General features: G+C 36.8%; 1 protein-coding gene across 2 annotated transcripts in view; it reads right to left on the bottom strand.

The window, feature by feature from the left end:
* Nucleotides 1-347: 347 nt before the first annotated feature.
* The window catches only part of PROS1 (protein S), a 70,702-nt gene continuing 53,015 nt past the window's right edge, over nucleotides 348-18,034 (bottom strand). For both annotated transcript variants that reach the window (XM_030329759.1, XM_030329758.1), the window contains exons 11-15: nucleotides 14,390-14,557; nucleotides 12,942-13,110; nucleotides 6,939-7,087; nucleotides 4,662-4,887; nucleotides 348-834 (exon numbers count right to left, since the gene is read on the bottom strand). In XM_030329759.1, coding sequence (XP_030185619.1) covers nucleotides 674-834; nucleotides 4,662-4,887; nucleotides 6,939-7,087; nucleotides 12,942-13,110; nucleotides 14,390-14,557 — 873 coding nt within the window. In that variant the 3' untranslated portion in view covers nucleotides 348-673. The remainder of the gene's footprint in view (nucleotides 835-4,661; nucleotides 4,888-6,938; nucleotides 7,088-12,941; nucleotides 13,111-14,389; nucleotides 14,558-18,034) is intronic.

The raw sequence follows: 18,034 nt of genomic DNA, 5'->3' as shown, positions 1-18,034 counted from the left end.
GTATCTCATCCTTGTGAACTCCAGTTAGTAACCAGCAAGAACCATGAGCTCTCGTGAACAGGTGTCCCACTTGTTTTGTAACTCACGAGAGCCACCGGTTAAAATGTGAAGCTAAGAGAAAGAAAAATGAAGCCAAAACCGGTCCGCCTGAGGAGCTGCTGGGAATAAAGCTTTAAAGCCTTCCACTCAATTCATACTTAGGCCACTGTCTCTCCTTCTGCCTTCATTAGGAAATAACGAAAATAAATAAAATAGTATCTGCTATGATCACAAGTATTTAGTACATGCACTTTTGTTTGAGTTTATTTCCCTGCCTTCCAAAAAAACACAGATATTTAAGCACCAACTCATGGTGATAAAATTAAATTTTACTTTTGCAAACATAAACATGAAGAAATGTCATTTGTAGCAGAAAAAATTCAAATTAGAAATGTTTGTGTATTTCATTATTTAATTTCTAGGCAGCAATAGAGGTAAGAATTTTTTAATGTGGTTTGTATCACAAAAGGGTCTTGTTCTCTTGAAAAACAACCTTTTTTGAAATTCCAGGAAAGTCGAAGTACCATAAAATAATCAAGGCCTGCACACTGCAGGTAAAAACCCTTCAGCTATTATTGAAACGTAAGTATAATTACACACAGGAAAAAAATATCATCAGCACAGGAAAGATGCCTTAAGAATTCTTTGTTTTTTTCAAAACTGATGGACATGAGTGAGCTCTAATATCATTATGCTTAGAAATGGCTTCATCCAGATCCAACTGAACACCATTAATGCTCATTTCCATACAGCCATTATAAAAAGCATTCACTGGCGTGGCGCTGAATGGAATATCTGTAAAAACAGAACGTTAAAATATTAGCCCAAGACTTTTGGCATCTTATTTGCTTACAACTAGAGGAACTATTCAGACTTCCCATTTCCAACCTAATTCTAATCATAAGGCAAATGTTAGTAATGTTATTCTATCCAATAAATTTATATTAAGTGACTCATGTATATAAAGTATTGTGCCTGGCACTGGATTCAGCATGTCATGAGTTCCTCTGACTTCATAAACACAATCAGTCTCATCAAAACCTAAGATAAGTAAACACACTTGAAAAAGAGTCGAAAAGAACATATTCTTACTTGCGATGTTCTACTTTATTACTTTCTCTTTTTAAAAATTTTTTTTGAGAGAGAGAGAGCATGAGAGCAGGAGAGAGGGTCAGAGAGAGACAGAGAGAGAAAGAGAGAGACAGAGAGAGAATCTCAAGCAGGCTCCATGCTCAGTGTGGAGCCAGATGTGGGGCTCGATCCCATGACCCTGGGATCATGACCTGAGCCGAAATCAAGAGTCGGACACTTAACTGACTGAACCACCCGGGCGCCCTTATTATTTTCTCTTTAAATTTGAACAATAGTTTATAAGCATTTTTAAATCATTTTTTCAAATCCAAGCTATAGCTACTTGGAAATCTTTTTAAAATGTCATGATAAATATATCTCTTTTATTATTGCTAGAATAAAAGCAGATTTCTGTATTTTCCCAAAAAAATAGCCTCTTGCTGAGCATAAAATGGCAACTCATGATAGGGAATTCACTTTTATGTGCTGTTTGGTGTTTTAAAAAATAATTTTAATAATGCTTCAGTGACTAGTTTAGGGTCTTTGGGCCTTTCTACATTTTCACTTTCTTCATCAGACTTAATACTTGAGTTACACCCTTGAATTCCTAAGAGCTATGATTCATTGTAACAACAGCCATCTCTATACTTGCTTCTTTTTTGGCATCTTCTCTCCATCAATTTAGTTCCCAATGCACATTTTTCAGCCTTTATTCTTCTTCCTTAGTGCCTTATGCAAAAAATATTCAGTTCAAATTTTCTACCTCTAGTTTGCCAGTACAGTGAATAAAGTCCATACTTTTCTAGGGGCTCACAGCATTTTTTATGAAACCCTTTCAAGTCTGGCAGAGCATCAAAGATTATGCCACTATTATAAAAATCCTCAGAATCGTCAATTTTCGCTGATTTTTAATTCATAACATTCAATTCAATATGCCTATTTTGCATGTTAACTGGTAATTTACCTATCCCATTGTTTCTACTCCTAATATCCCAATTGTCACAGTTCTCCTCAATTTTCCTCACTCTTTTTCTAAACACGTCTTACCTGAAGTCAATCTGAAGTGTTGGTGAAAAAGTCCTGGAACCACTAAAATTTGACAGTTTTACCTCTTTTGAACTCTTTCGTTGTCTGATTTACAAAAATTGCATTCAACTAATTTGTAAATAAGGAGGTAGATTTTGATATAGAATTCATTTATTTGAACAATAATTATACTTCCTAATAATTATCCACAGTAACTTAAGTAACTTTGTAATAATTAACAATGCTAAATTTTCTGTCTAATCTATCACTTTAAAAAAAAAATTTTATGTTTTTTTTTTAATGTTTATTTATTTTTTGAGAGAGAGAGAGAGAGAGAGAGATAGACAGACTGTGAGCAGGGGAAGGACAGAGAGAGAGAGGGAGACACAGAAACCGAAGCAGGCTCCAGGCTCCGAGCCGTCAGCAAAGAGCCTGATGCAGGGCTGGAACTCACAAGCTGTGAGATCATGACCTGAACTGAAGTCAGATGCTTAACCGACTGAGCCACCCAGGTGCCCCATAATCTATCACTTTTATAGAATCTTTACTTCTATTCCTCAAAAACCCAGATAAAATTTCCATATACAAAAATGAAGGCCCTGAGCAGTTAAAGTAATATAATGAAGATTACTAGAAGTCCAGACATCAAACTCAGAATTTTCCTAGGAGAATAACCTGAAAATGGTATCAGAAAATATTCCTCAAAAACTCTCTCCCTCAATTATTTTTGCCATTTAAAATGAAAGATCGATGCCAATTTCATATTTTCCAATATTAAGTTAAAGATGAATGTGCTCTTCCTACAGTTTTCCCCATCTTACGGTAAATGGAATCTCCACCCATGAAACTGGACATGTCAGATACCTAAGAAGGGGATCCCTACACCTGCCTTTCTACCCTATTAAAATTTTTAATGTTTATTTATTTGTTTTGAGGGGGGAAGCATGGGGGGGGGGCAGAGAGAGAGGGAGAGAGAGAATCCCAAGCAGGCTCCGCACTGTCAACACAGAGCCTGATGCAGGACTTGATCTCACGAACAGTGAGATCATGACCTGAGCTGAAATCAAGAGTTGCTCAACCAACTGAGAAACCCAGGTGCCCCAAATCCTATTAATTTTGTTTTCCACATACATCTCCAATCTAAACACTGTGCCATCTTCACTGCTATCATCCTAGTCCGGCAGCTTTCTCATCTGTAATATGGGAATAATAATAGCACCTACCTCACAGGTCTATTTAAAATTAAAATTAAACAAGGGGATCCATTTGAAGCAGTCTGAACATGCCCAGACTGGTCACTAGGCACTGATTGATGACGGTATGCTTGTTGCTTCTGTTTGTTACTACTTCATTAGCCCCCAGCTCATCTCATCCACTTTTGCCTTCCACCTGCCCATCTCCATCCATCACGCATGGTATATTGATATACCATTTGCTTGCCTACAAATTTTTAAAGACTCCCATGGCTCTTACAAGAAGACTCAGGACCCCAGACCAGGTCTACAAATCCTCACCCAGTTCACAGCCTCATCTTGTACTACCATCCCCTTGCTCAATATGCTCTCACCATACCCATCTTCTGTATATTCCTCAAACGTGTCAATCCCCCATTCTGCCCGCATATAGACCATTTCACTTGCATATTAATTCCAATTCCTACCCCATTACTTGGTTAAGTTTAATCCTTCAATTTATCATATTTACATCTTAGCCTTTTCTGTAGACAGCTCATGCCTGGCCCCCACAACCAGACCAAGTCCCCATTTTCAGGCTCTAAGAGCAATACCTACTATTCCTTCATAGGAGTTATCACTATTTTAACTATCCTCATATTTTCCTAACTGGTTATTTAATGACTGCCTCTACCACTAGATTGTAAAAGGTTTAGAAACAGGGATCATATCTTTTTTTTTTATTACTATGTCCCTGGTACCTGGGATGTAGGTTCTTAATAAATATAAGGTAAACAAATGATGGATGAATTAAAGAATAAATGTTAAACTCACAAGACTATTTGAGGATGAACTGAAATAATAAATATGTTTTTTTAAATTTTTTTAATGTTTATTTATTTCTGAGACAGAGAGAGACAGAGGATGAGTGGGGGAGGGGCAGAGAGAGAGGGGGACACAGAATCCGAAGCAGGCTCAGGCTCCGAGCTGTCAGCACAGAGCCTGACGCAGGGCTTGAACTCATGGACCGCGAGGTCATGACCTGAGCTGAAGTTGGACGCTCAACCAACTGAGCCACCCAGGCGCCCCAATAATAAATATGTTCTGACTAGGATAGTCAGCAAAACTTGGTTAGTTTTAGTTCACTATTAAAAACAATTAATAAACAAAATGTACCAATAAAATGTCAATATAAATCCCCAGGAAAAGACTAACGGGTACCGGAATTTTGTCTGCCCTTCTAATGCCCTTTTATTAAAATGAAAATTTTAAAATAGTATCAATTTGATTAAAAACATACTTTGAAAGATGTTTTAAAGATAACTTTGAAAAAAAAAAAAAGTAAGAAGATACCTGGAAGGCCACCCAGGTAAGTGGACACTCTTTCTTTCATTGCTATGTCCAAAATGGCAAGTTGACTGTGAAGGTCTTCGGAGTAGATGATATCTTTTTTAAGTGGAGTCAACAGTTCCAGACTGGTTCTGTTGACCCTTACTTCCAGATGGAATTGTTCATTGGAACACAGATTTATGGCCTCTACCCGAGATACTACCATATTTTCGACAGATACCAGGATATCCTGAAAAACAGAGCAAAGACAAAATATAAGCAAGTATTAATGGTAATGCCACTTAAGAGTGACTTTGGGGTTTTTAAGTTCAAAAACTGACTTACAATGAGGAAAAAATAAGTATGATAGAGTCTCCCAATTTAAATTTAAAAATTTTGTTATAATAATCATAACTTTAAAATATACATTAGCTTTACGAAGTTCAGGGTCAGCTAAGATGTATAGTGGCTTCTAAAAATTCAGTAAGCCAAGAGAGTTGTCTGCCTAAACTCATGTCTTAAGCAATATTTTTCTGTTTGTGAGCCTTCCTAACTTCAACACTTACATGTGAAAGAGGAAGGAGCTGAATAACCCTTTGTTGGGGAAAAGACTTGGAAAATGTAAAGTGCTTTAGTAAGCACATGCCAGCAAGACTGAAAGGGTTTTGTGTGCCACACAAGCAATCCTGTTAAGACTTGGGACAAAGTGAGCGAAGAACTCCTGAGAGGGAAAAGCCAGGGTTCACCAGAACTAAGTTAGAGTATTCACCAGATGATATTCAAAACACAGAATGTTTTCATTTTGTTAACTTTTCAAAGTGCTGATACACAAAATCACTCAACTTGTTGACAGTGATCTATGCATATAACATATGTGTATGTGGAGGAAATGTAAAAAGACAGAAAATAAAATGGGGACTAGGAACATGGATGTTATGAGACGGTAGAAAGATAGTCTGAAATATTTACTTAAGAATCCAAGATACCTATGTTAAGTCTCTACTTCACAAATACAGGCTGTCTGAGGAAATCTGTTACTGTTATACATGTCTATATCCTTGAACTCACTAATATGAGTCTTAAAATGGCCAGCTGACAAACTGTTCCAGAATGATCAATAGTATGTGAAATAATGTTATGAAACGCTGCACACAGATCTTGAGAAGGCAGTCTGACATGGAAATGAAGAAGGAGAAGGAGGAGAAGGAGGGGGAGCAGGAGGAGGGCGGTGGGGGGGAGAAGCAGCAGCAGCAGCCATGGAGTCAAACACGGAAAAGACCAAATAAACATCAAAGACATGGCATGCCTTAATGTCCTCTACTGCATGGATGTAGTGCTGAAGATAGGATTTCCATTTCATTAAAAAAAAAAAAAAAAAAGGCAAACAAAAAGTTGAAATCAAGTTGAAATCTAAAACGTAGTAAGCTCCTGGTGGTAGACTGGAGATAAAAACTTGGCAGGATCTCTTAGGTTGCTTATGCTTAACCACCAGCAACTCTCTGCAATCATCATTAGTCTGCAAACAGCACATCTTTGTATTATTACAGACATGATTCAATTACATGTCTCTTTCCAAAAGCTACAGAGAACATCCAAACCAACCTGGGCATAAACACAAGCTTCTTGTTATAACTTGTTGGAATCCACTGTCGATGATACATGGTCAGAGCTATTAGCCTCTAATAGAAGGCTGAATAATACAGATCTTCTGATAACGGTCATGTTTACTTTTATCCAAGAGGTTTTTTCCTGTTCTTCCTCCTAATTTGAAATCAGAGTTGCCAGCAAGAAGCCAGGTGGACTGGTTTTACTTTTCTCTAGTGCTTTCTAATTTACTCATGGGAGAAAAGATTAAGAGTGCCAGAGAGCACAAAACATTATAATTAGGCACAGAATATCTGCGAGTGAATTTTAATCAGACTCACTTTTATGTTGTTAGCACAGACTCCCATGATAACTTCCAGAACTCTAAATAAAGGTGGATCTCTATGAACTCTGGGAAACCTCGAGGCAGCCTGTGTGTGAGTCTACCTAATCTTGGCTGTAGATGCAGTAACAGGCTTTTCAATTTCTCCTACTTCTTAGATCAGACCTTGGAAATAAGCCAGTAAGAAAGTAATAATAATGGACATTTATGGAGACTTTACTGATGTACTAGAGACTGTGTGCCAAATACTTTGCATATGTTATCTCATTTAATCTTCAAAATAGCACTTTGAGGTAAATACTGCTAATATATCCACTTTACAGATAACAAAACAAAACAGAAAAACAAGAATCACAAAGGTTTAGTAAAGTTACCTGAAGCTTTTCAGAGGCGGAGTCTACCAAAGACAAGGCAAAGGGCACGGTGTAACCAGAAACCAAGGCGAACATAACACCAGTGCCCGCGGATGGACGAATATTCAAGGACACGTTTACTTGCCAGCCCTCAGCGTTGGATATATTATCTGTTTAAACAATAAAACAGAAGCAGGATCAGTGTACTCCTAAAGTACACCAGAAGTTATTATTCCAATCCTATTCATACTCAAAGCCATTTTTGTGTAATACTAAAGATTTTAGTTCTCCTTTCTCAATGATCTATATAACTTAGGCAAAAAAAAAAAAAATACCCACAGAAAAACAAAAGCCATTTTTTTTTTAAATGCAGGCAAAAAACAAATAAATAAAGCCCCATTCTTCTGGTCTTTCTAGAATAAAATTCTAGATGTGGTATTTCAGATTATTATGAATTTTCCCTGTTTGCTCTTTTACAAATATTCCTTCCACCTGTATAATCACCACTGGTCAAATCTCAAGGTGGTCATATTTGAAAGCACACATTTAGAAGGAAGTTCACTGAATTTATTATAACATTTCTGAGGGAACACTTAGGTATAGCCCCACCACCCCACCATTCCTCATCCTTAAAGTTGGTGGGGGGGTCAGTTCAAAGCAGAGGGAAGGAAAAATAAGGATTTATACAAAGGGGAGTTACATATTTGATAGCAGAGAAATACTCTGAAATCAATTCTGGACTCTGAAATTCTAACAGGAACTCTTCTCCTGTGATTCTCTTGTCATAATAGTTAGTTAACATCCTTTTTATTCATTACTAGGTTAATTGTCTATCCCACTAGAGTACAGGCTCTACATGTCTCTAACACCATGTTGTTCTCCACAGCAGTCACTCAACAAACATGTGTTGAATTGATATGTTTCCAAAATACTGTAATTCCTAAAAATATTAATCCACAATTTGAATAAAGTCTTCCTTATTTAATAAGAAGTAATATATACCAATAGCCCAAATACTGCTTGTAGATTTTGAAAAGGTAAATGTCAATGGAGAAAATAATGGCCCCCTGACAAGATGATCTTCCACTTAGCCACATCTAATGCTATTACATTTTTTCCTCCTAATCCTTAATTTCCACTCAAGAGAAAAAAAAAAAATATATATATATATATATTATATATTATATTAAATGACTATCAATAAAATATAATCATTTTGAAATAAGTAAATTTACAATAAGATATTAACAAACTAAAACTAAAATAAACATGCAAATGTACAGAAATTATAATGTAACTTTAAATATTAATTTAAAAGTTGGTCACTTTTGGGCAGTATGGTACTGGCACAAAACCAAACACTTAAATCAATAGAAAAGAATAGAAAACCGAGAAATGGATCCACAAATGTATGACTAATTAATCTTTGAAAAAGTAGGAAAGAATATCCAATGAAATAAAGACAGTCTCTTCAGCAAATGGTGTTGAGAAAACTGGACAGCAACATGCAGAAGATTGAACCTGGTCACTTTCTTACATCATTCACAAAAATAAACTCAAAATGGATGAAACACCTAAACGTAAGACAGGAAGCCATCAAAATCCTAGAGGAGAAAGCAGTCAAAAACCTCTTTGACATCAGCCACAGCAACTTCTTACTCAACACGTCTCTGGAGGCAAGGGAAACAAAAGCAAAAACGAACTATTGGGACCTCTTCAAGATATAAAGCTTCTGTGCAGCGAAGGAAACAATCAACAAAACTAAAAGGCAACCAACAGAATGGGAGAAGATATTTGCAAATGACATATCAGATAAAGGGTTACTATCCAAAATCTACAAAGAACATATCAAACTCAACACCCAAAAAACAAATAATCCAGTGAAGAAATGGACAAAAGACACAAATAGACACTCTTCCAAAGAAGACATCCAGATGGCTAACAGACACATGAAAAGATCCTCAACATCACTTATCATCAGGGAAATACAAATCAAAACCACAATGAGATATGACCTCATACCAGTCAGAATGACTAAAATGAACAACTCAGGCAATGACAGATGTTGGTGAGGATGCGGAGAAATCCCACTACTGGTATGAATGCAAACTGGTGCAACCACTCTAGAAAGCAGCATGGAGGTTCCTCAAAAAATTAAAAATAGAACTACCTTGCGACCCAGCAATTGCACTACTAGGTATTTATCCAAAGGATACATGTGTGCTGTTTTGAAGGGAAACATGCACCCCGATGTTTATAGCAGTGCTATTGATAATAGCCAAAGTATGGAAAGAGCCCAAATGTCCATCAACTGATGAATGGGTAAAGAAGAGGTAGTGTGTGTGTGTGTGTGTGTGTGTGTGTGTGTGTATGTGTGTGTATGTGTGTGTGTGCATATATATATACACATACACATATATATACATATATAAATATATATATACATATACACACACAATGGAATATTACTTGGCAATCAAGAGAATGAAATCTTGCCATTTGCAACAACGTGGATAGAATTAGAGTATATTATGCTAAGTAAAATTAGTCAGAGAAAGACATCATTTGACTTCACTCATGTGGAATTTAAGATATGAAACAGATGAACATAAGAGAAGGGAAGTAAAAAAATATAAAAACAGGGATGGGGGCAAACCATAAGATGCTCTTAAATATAGAGAACAAACTGAGTGTTGCTGGAGGGGTTTGGGGTGGGGGATGGGCTAAATGGACAAGCGACATTAAGGAAGACACTTGGTGGGATGAGCACTGGGTATTATGTGGAGGGGATGAATCACTGGAATCTACTCCTGAAACATTATTGCACTATATGCTAACTAATTTGGATATAAAATTTTTTAAAAAGTTGATCACTTTCAAGTTATCCATGAAATAGCTAATTACTTATGAAAGTGATTTTTTTCAGACACAATATAACTATTTTCATTTTCTTTTTTTTAATGTTTATTTATTTTTGACAGACAGAGACAGAGCACAAGTAGGGTAGAGGCATAGAGGGGGAGACACAGAATCTGAAGCAGGCTCCAGGCTCTGAGCTGTCAGTACAGAGCCCGATGCAGGGCTTGAACTCATAAACCGTGAGATTATGACCTGAGCGGAAGTAGGAGGCTTAACCGACTGAGCCACCCAGCCACCCCTCATTTTCTCTTCAGGGAGTTTTTCCTTCAAGCAAATTATTGTGGGCCTAGTTTTTTCCTGCATTCAGTCATCAACTTTAGTTAAAACATTTTTTAAAAATCATATACAGAACTAATGTTGAAGACATTGCATTAACTTATGTTAGGAATATAGAAAGTACCAGCGTAAGATTCATCCTTAAAACTGTAGCAATACTTCGTAGACTGCAAATAAACACATTTCACATATAATTTTTTTCTTGGGGCGCCTGGGTGGTCCAGGCAGTTAAGCATCCGACTTCGGCTCAGGTCATGATCTCACAGCTTGTGGGTTTGAGCCCCGCGTCAGGCTCTGTGCTGACAGCTTCAGAGCCTTGAGCCTGTTTCGGATTCTGTGTCTGCCTCTCTCTCTGCCCCTCCCCTGCTCTCTCTCTCGAAAATAAACATTAAAAAAAAAAAATATATATATATATATATATATAATTTTTTCTTTTTTTAAATTTTTTTTTTCAACATTTATTTATTTTTGGGACAGAGAGAGACAGAGCATGAACGGGGGAGGGGCAGAGAGAGAGGGAGACACAGAATCGGAAACAGGCTCCAGGCTCCGAGCCATCAGCCCAGAGCCTGACGCGGGGCTCGAACTCACGGACCGCGAGATCGCTACCTGGCGGAAGTCGGACGCTTAACCGACTGCGCCACCCAGGCGCCCCTATAATTTTTTCTTAAAGCAGAGATATCAGAATAACATTAAATTTATGACGCAAAATTTAGTCACTCAAATAACGGACTCCTAAACAGAAAAAGACAAAGAACCTAATAAGGTAGTTAAGATATAAAAATAGCTAATTAGCATCTGGAGAGATATTCAACTTCAGTAGAAACTGGGATAACCATACATAAAACTACAAATTGTAATTTTTCAACTCTCAGATTGGAAACAAATCTCAAGCACAAACTCTCTTATTCTGTTGGTAGGAGTGTAAATTCATAAAACATTTTTGGAAAAGCATCTAACTCAGCAACAGGAACTATACATTTGCATAATCTTTGACGGACAGAATCTAAGATTCTCTCCTACAGAATTAATCATATAAAAGTACAAAGATGTATGTCCTAGGATATTACAGATATATTATTTGTACACACAAAAACCTGGATCAGTCTGGCAAGAGCTCCTGTTCTGCTTAAGACTGTAGACAAAACTGGAAATAGCACTGCTCCTGCCCTTCCAACCACAACAACAAAAGACCAATTATATACTTAAACACAATTTTCTTGAACTGTCAAGGAGCTGTGGTTGCAGAGCAACTAACAAAGCAGAAATCTGAAGAAAGATAAGTGCTTCCATGGAAAGACAGGAAGAGTTTCCTCTCTTACTCAGAGCAGACACTGGATGCTATACAATTTGATGAGAAGAATTTAAATAAAAATATTAACAAACTGATAATTCCAAATGGGGGCTCATATGAGAATACAGAAACCCTGGGAACTTCAGGCACATGAGGAATCCACACCCATTTATAGGCTCTTCTTCATAGACCTTAAATGGGTACTCAAGAGAAAAATGGGGCAGAGAAAGAAATTAGAGAAAGCTTCCCTCCTGGTGCAGACCTAGAAGAGAGGAACAGTAACCTGAAGGGAGTATACAAAGTCCCACCCAGATCCTTCTCTGTCTTCTTTAGGCAACAAAAGCCTTACAGCTTTGGGAGAAAGCAACAAACTTTGTCATCATTAGGACACATGCAAAGACCCATTACATCTTCAGGTTAGGGAAAGGAAACTGGAAAAAAAACAAAACAAACAACCAAAGAGCACCTACCATGGAAAAGAAGCAGAAAAACATCTTGAGTCTTGACCATTAGGTATCTCCCCCGCTGGTGGTTGGGAGGGGGGAAAAGAAAAGTCAAAGGATACAACATCTGCCAAAAATTGAATCTGTACCAGAACATTAGAGAATGCTCTCCAGACCCCAATGCCTTGCTAGCAAATGTCAAGTAACGAGAGCATTCTTCTGGGGTGAAGCAAGACCATGGAGAGACACTTTCTTGAGGCATACCCTAAACAGAATACCTAAAACTAACGATGGATCAGCTATTAAGAAAAATCCTCTAGAAACCATTCCCTACCATAAGCACTAGGTAACAATAAAGGAATTTGAAGAATACTCGTGGAAACAAGAAAGCTTAAGCAGCTCAACTCTTGATGAGACTGATTCAACCACCTTATTAAGGGCCTAGCAAAAGCAGAAATATGTTCATTTCCAGACAAAAATATTATTTATCTGTCTCTACTATTCTACATAAGTTGCTCATCTTTAAACCAAAAAATTATCCAATTCAGAAGGAAACAAAGAAAAACAACATATCGTCAAGAGACAAAGCAGTCAACATGACCAGTCTTAGCTATGACTCAGATATTGGACCTATCAGACAGGGAATTGAAAATAATTATGAATAATAAGTTGAAGTCTCAGGTAGAAAATGTGTACAGATGGACAATTTCAACAGAGGGGTGGACATTTTAAGAAACAGTTACATGAAAATGCCTGAAATGAAGACAAATCCTTTTGATGCATTCATCAATAGACTCAATACAACTGAGAAATGGGTGAACCTTAAAATAGGTTAATTGAATTTACTTGAAATTGATCAGGTTATGTGCCAATAATCTTTAAATAATAACATAAGCATATTCAACTACTTTTTCCCCCTAATATACTTCAAAAAGTTAATTTAAAAAATATATAACAATATGAATTAGCCTAACACCATTCCTGGCACATAGTAAGTACTCCATAATGTTTACTGAAGGAATTACTGAAGTTTGTCAATGAATAAATTGAGTCATTAATGAGAAAAGAGAAGTAAAATGAGAAATCACTTACTATAATCTATGCTAAATAGGGCAACTCCAGAACCAGGATAGTAGGAACCCTTCTCCACAGTGACAAGACAATGCTTATTTTGTTTTTCTTGAATAATTTCCTTTACTCCCGAAGCTCCTTGATTCATCAAATTCCAGCCTCGTATACATCCATCTAGACGAGGGTTAATCTAACCAATTGAAATATAGGTCAAGGAGTGCAACTTAAACAAGTCAGACTCAGAGTGGTTTAACTGAATATAGATGCAGTTTTCATTTAGAGGGAAAACCCTTTCTTTGATGACATTTTAAAATATCTTAAATGTTTCGAATTTTATCTAATTTTTTAAGGTATCCTTCAGACGGACAGTCTTTTTCAGTTTATGCCATCACAGAGCCCCACTGGGATCCTAATGATTTTTAACACCTCAAGTCCTACTGGCCTTTCCCAGCCAGAGATGGTTTTTCGGCTCTCAAGTTCCATGTGCGCTACTAGCTGTGGCCCTGGGCTGCAAGCTGCTTTCTTTAGTTGCATTTATAATATAGGTTTGTCTCTCCCATCAGACCCTGACTGTCTTCGGGAACAAAAGCGTTTGCTTTCTTCAGTCAAAAAAGCATCCAGACTCGAGACACACAGTAGCCATTTTACCAATAGTTTTTGAATAATTTATTTTACTTTTAAAATGTCTTGATTTCTCAATTTCAAAGGAACAGATATATTCACTCTGACATGGGTTAACCAATTCAGGTTTTATACCATATTGCAGAAATCTTTCAAAAGTTATGGTAACTGAATTGCCATGAGTAAAAGATGGATATAAAATAGTAAATATTTAAGGTAAATCAGCAAGTATAATTGGCAGGCCTGTGACTTCAAATGAAATTTTTAAAGCTCTTCAAGGACAGTGATTAGTCTCCTTCATAAAACCTATTCCATGGTTATTAGACAAACATCATATGCAGAAAATCATCTTTTATTTATAACTTCAATTTATGACAGGCTGAAGTTGTACTCCCAGCAAAGATTTTTTTTTTAAGATTTTTAGAAGTTCTATCCTACACGCTATTCTATCTCCCAAATTTTAAGTCCTAAAATAGACCTAAGAAAATTCTTTGACTGGCTTCCATAAAATATTGTATTTTGGGACTCAAATAAATGTACTTGTATCTGCAATAGCTGAATATGGACAGTTATGTTGACATTGAATTGATGCTTGAGAATTGAAAAGGCCTACTTCTCCATGAGTAACACTGGGGATTTAAATGGGCTCAAAAACACGACATTCATTTTCTTATTTCCTTAATACACTTTCAAGGATAACTATGTGATTTTTCCTTGTTCAGTTCAAGTTGTCACAGTTGGTGTGTTCAACAAAATAACTTCTTTGACTATAAGAAAAACACATCTTCAAATCTATTACAGACAAGAGGAATTCATCCATGATAAATGATAGAAGCTTGGATCATTACCGGTTTAATGAGTACATTCTCCCCTTTCCGAGGTAATCCTGCAAAATAAACTTTAGTTTCTAGAAATCCATTTGCAGGCTTAAAAAGGCTTCTGGGTTTATTTATATTCATTACGGCTTCTTTAGCTATTTTTACACTAATACTGTATTCTAATTCTTCCACAGAGACCTACAATTAAAAATACAGAAATTATCAAACAACCAAACATCACTGCATGTCATTTGAAACACTAAGATTGAAAAAATCCTGGTATTATTCCAGTAAATAATTTTTCAAAATAATCATTTTAATGTAATAATTAATTTGTCATAAACCCATTTGAAATGTCTAATTACTATAAAGGTGGTAAAAATGTGTTTTAAAGTGATAATTCTTGTCTGAAAAGTAAATGAATATTTTAAGGTAAAAAAATCAATATTATTCTTTTAAATTTAAACATTCAATTATAATACATCTTTCAACCCCAGTGTGTAATTATACAAAATCTTAGGAAACTTTTAAGTGTTCTTATTTTGCAATTGTCTGGAAGTATACATATGGAATCAATAAGGGAAATAAATTTTTAATATAAATTATGAGAAATCAGTATCTCTAGTGTTCCGTTCATTACATACAAATTATATTTTATTTCAAAATTCAAAAGTAATTGAGGTCATAAGGAAACACAATACATAAAATTAAATTGGGTTTTTCCAATTTTGAAAGTGGTTTGGTTTTTTAAAAAAGATTGAAAGTGATGGCAAACAACAATAAAAAATCCTCCCAAAAAGACGACTTGAAGAACCAATCTCCTCAAGCAAAACTCTAGCACTCAAAATGAAAACTCTTCTTTTACTCATCAGTAATGGAAGTGAAAAGGTAGGCATGTTAAAGCACCACTACAGGAAGAGAAAAATTATGCTCTATTGTAAAATAACTTTGGTAACATTTACAGATTTAAAGTTGGTCAATGCTCTGTCCTCAATGCAGCTAATCAGTATCATTTTACTCAAATGACTATTCCCTTCTGGAGAAATGGTTTTTTTTTCAATATATGAAGTTTATTGTCAAATTGGTTTCCATACAACATCCGGTGCTCATCCCAAAAGGTGCCCTCCTCAATACCCATCACCCACCCTCCCCTCCCTCCCACCCCGCATCAACCCTCAGTTTGTTCTCAGTTTTTTTTTTAATTTTTTTTTTAACGTTTATTTATTTTTGAGACAGAGAGAGACAGAGCATGAACGGGGGAGGGTCAGAGAGAGAGGGAGACACAGATTCTGAAACAGGCTCCAGGCTCTGAGCTGTCAGCACAGAGCCCGACACGGGGCTCGAACTCACGGACCGCGAGATCGTGACCTGAGCCGAAGTCGGCCGCTTAACCGACTGAGCCACCCAGGCGCCCCTGTTCTCAGTTTTTAAGAGTCTCTTATGCTTTGGCTCTCTTCCACTCTAACCTCTTTTTTTCTTTTTTCCTTCCCCTCCCCCATGGGTTTCTGTTAAGTTTCTCAGGATCCACATAAGAGCGAAACCATATGGTATCTGTCTTTCTCTGTATGACTTATTTCACTTAGCATCACACTCTCCCCTTCTGGAGAAATTTAAGTTAGCCTCTAGAACCTCAGTCTAGCTTGCTTCTGGAAGTCTTACCACTCCATCTGTCTCTTTTGGGGGCTCCTCCTTTTCTTTTCAACCTCTATAATAAGCCCCAGAGCTCAGTTCTCAGACCTTTTTTCCCCTTAGTCATGCAAATACTTTTAAATGGGGGCTCTACTCTCCCACTCTAGGGCATTTGGAAAATTTGGGGGTGGGGAGGGTACTTAGCTGTTGCAATGAGTAGGATGCATGCTGACATTGCAAGATGCTGGATACCTGTAATAGGGAGGATCGTCATGCAAAATAATAAAATGCCCAATATCCTGCAAACCTCCTGAATATCCCTGCAGGATATTCATGCAGAGTGTACTCATGCTTATCTGAGTTTGGCATATATGAACACAAAACATTTTTTGTACCATTTCAGCATTCACTGAATTTTTCAAGAATATCAACAGTCTTGCAAACCAAGGATAAATTGATGTTTGTTTTGCGTGGATCTTTACCAAGAGTTTCTCACTATTTTGGAAGATCACCTTTACTGATGGTATCTATGCATTTACAGTAATTGAATTGCCAATACAATACTCCAGCATGAGTCTTCATTTGCAGCTTTCACATTATTCTACATATAGGAGCAAGCTTTGACAAATACTGTACTTGCACTTGAGCCCTTATATACTGAAATATGTATTATTTTCTTATAAATTACTTCCCTTTATTTCTTTGTATAGTAATTAGGGTATTATATTGGTTTCTACTAGGGATATGCAAAAGTAGCTTACATTATTGATGCATTTCGTTATAGGACAGGAAAGGAGCATTATGAATATATGGGCACTTGATGAGACAGTTTAGAACCACAGATAAACAATAATCAATCTCATGGCTGTTAAACCCCTCTTTATGTTGAATATTCAAAACTTTTTATCTACCTTAAATTGAAGGCTGAAGCTCAAAAGTATATCCAGAATCTGATCACTTCTTACCACCTACCATCAACGCTCTAGTCAGAGATGCCATCTTCTCTCCACTGAGTTACTACAGTGGTCCAGTGGTCTCATAAGCCCATATCCTGTCTCATTCTTACTCTCTACTATCTAGTTTCCACAAAGTCATCATGTCCTGATTAGGATTATCTTCTTTTTTTTAGTGTTTGCTTATTTTGAGGGGTGGGGGAGAGGGAGAGGGGCAGAGACAGAGTGAGAGACAGAGAATCCCAAGCAGGCTCCACACTGTCAGTGCAGAGCCCGACATGGGGCTCGATCCCACAGACCATAAGATCATGATCTCAGCTGAAATCAAGAGTCGAAACCCAATCAACTGAGCCACCCAGGTGCCCCTAGAATTGATTATCTTTTAACATATATGCAAATTAAATCATGTCACTTCTCAAAATCATCTTAGGTCTTTCTACTTAGCATAAAATCTAATTTCTCAATAGAGTCCCCATGGCCCTACCTGGTGTTATTCCAGACCACATTTCTAACCTCATTTTCTATTCCTCCCTCCCTCCCTTACTCCACTGCATCTATGCTGAGCTTTGTGTTTTTCCTCAAACACAACAATCACATCCGCTTGCCTGATGGTCTGTACTTGCTGTTCATATGGCACAGAATCATCTTCCCCCATATATTGCTCATGATTTGTGCCCTCAAGTCTCCGGTCAGATGTGATTTCATCGGAGATGGCTTTCCTGATTCCACATGCACACTCACCATCATGACTCTTGCCTGGCCTTGCTTTTCCTTTTCCTCTGAGCACTAACCACTATCTGACGTAGCTATTTTGTTCATGCATTCGTGGTTAACATCTCACCACTAGAGTGCAAGCTCCACAAGAGTGGTGATTTTGTTTTAATCACTATTGTAGCCTCACTACCTAGAAGAAGGAACAACACACAAAGCACTCAATAAATACCTTTTTGAATGAATAAAAATATGGTACAAAGTACAAATTTCCCACCAATATTGGAATTATACCTAAATATGAGATGTAATGACTTATAATATAGCCTTATTTATTTCTATGGTTTATAACCATTTTAATTAACAATTACCCACATTCTAT

This window comes from Lynx canadensis, chromosome C2 (genome assembly GCF_007474595.2).
Source record: "Lynx canadensis isolate LIC74 chromosome C2, mLynCan4.pri.v2, whole genome shotgun sequence".
Taxonomy (NCBI): domain Eukaryota; kingdom Metazoa; phylum Chordata; class Mammalia; order Carnivora; family Felidae; genus Lynx; species Lynx canadensis.
This window is presented reverse-complemented; position numbering and strand designations above follow the sequence as displayed.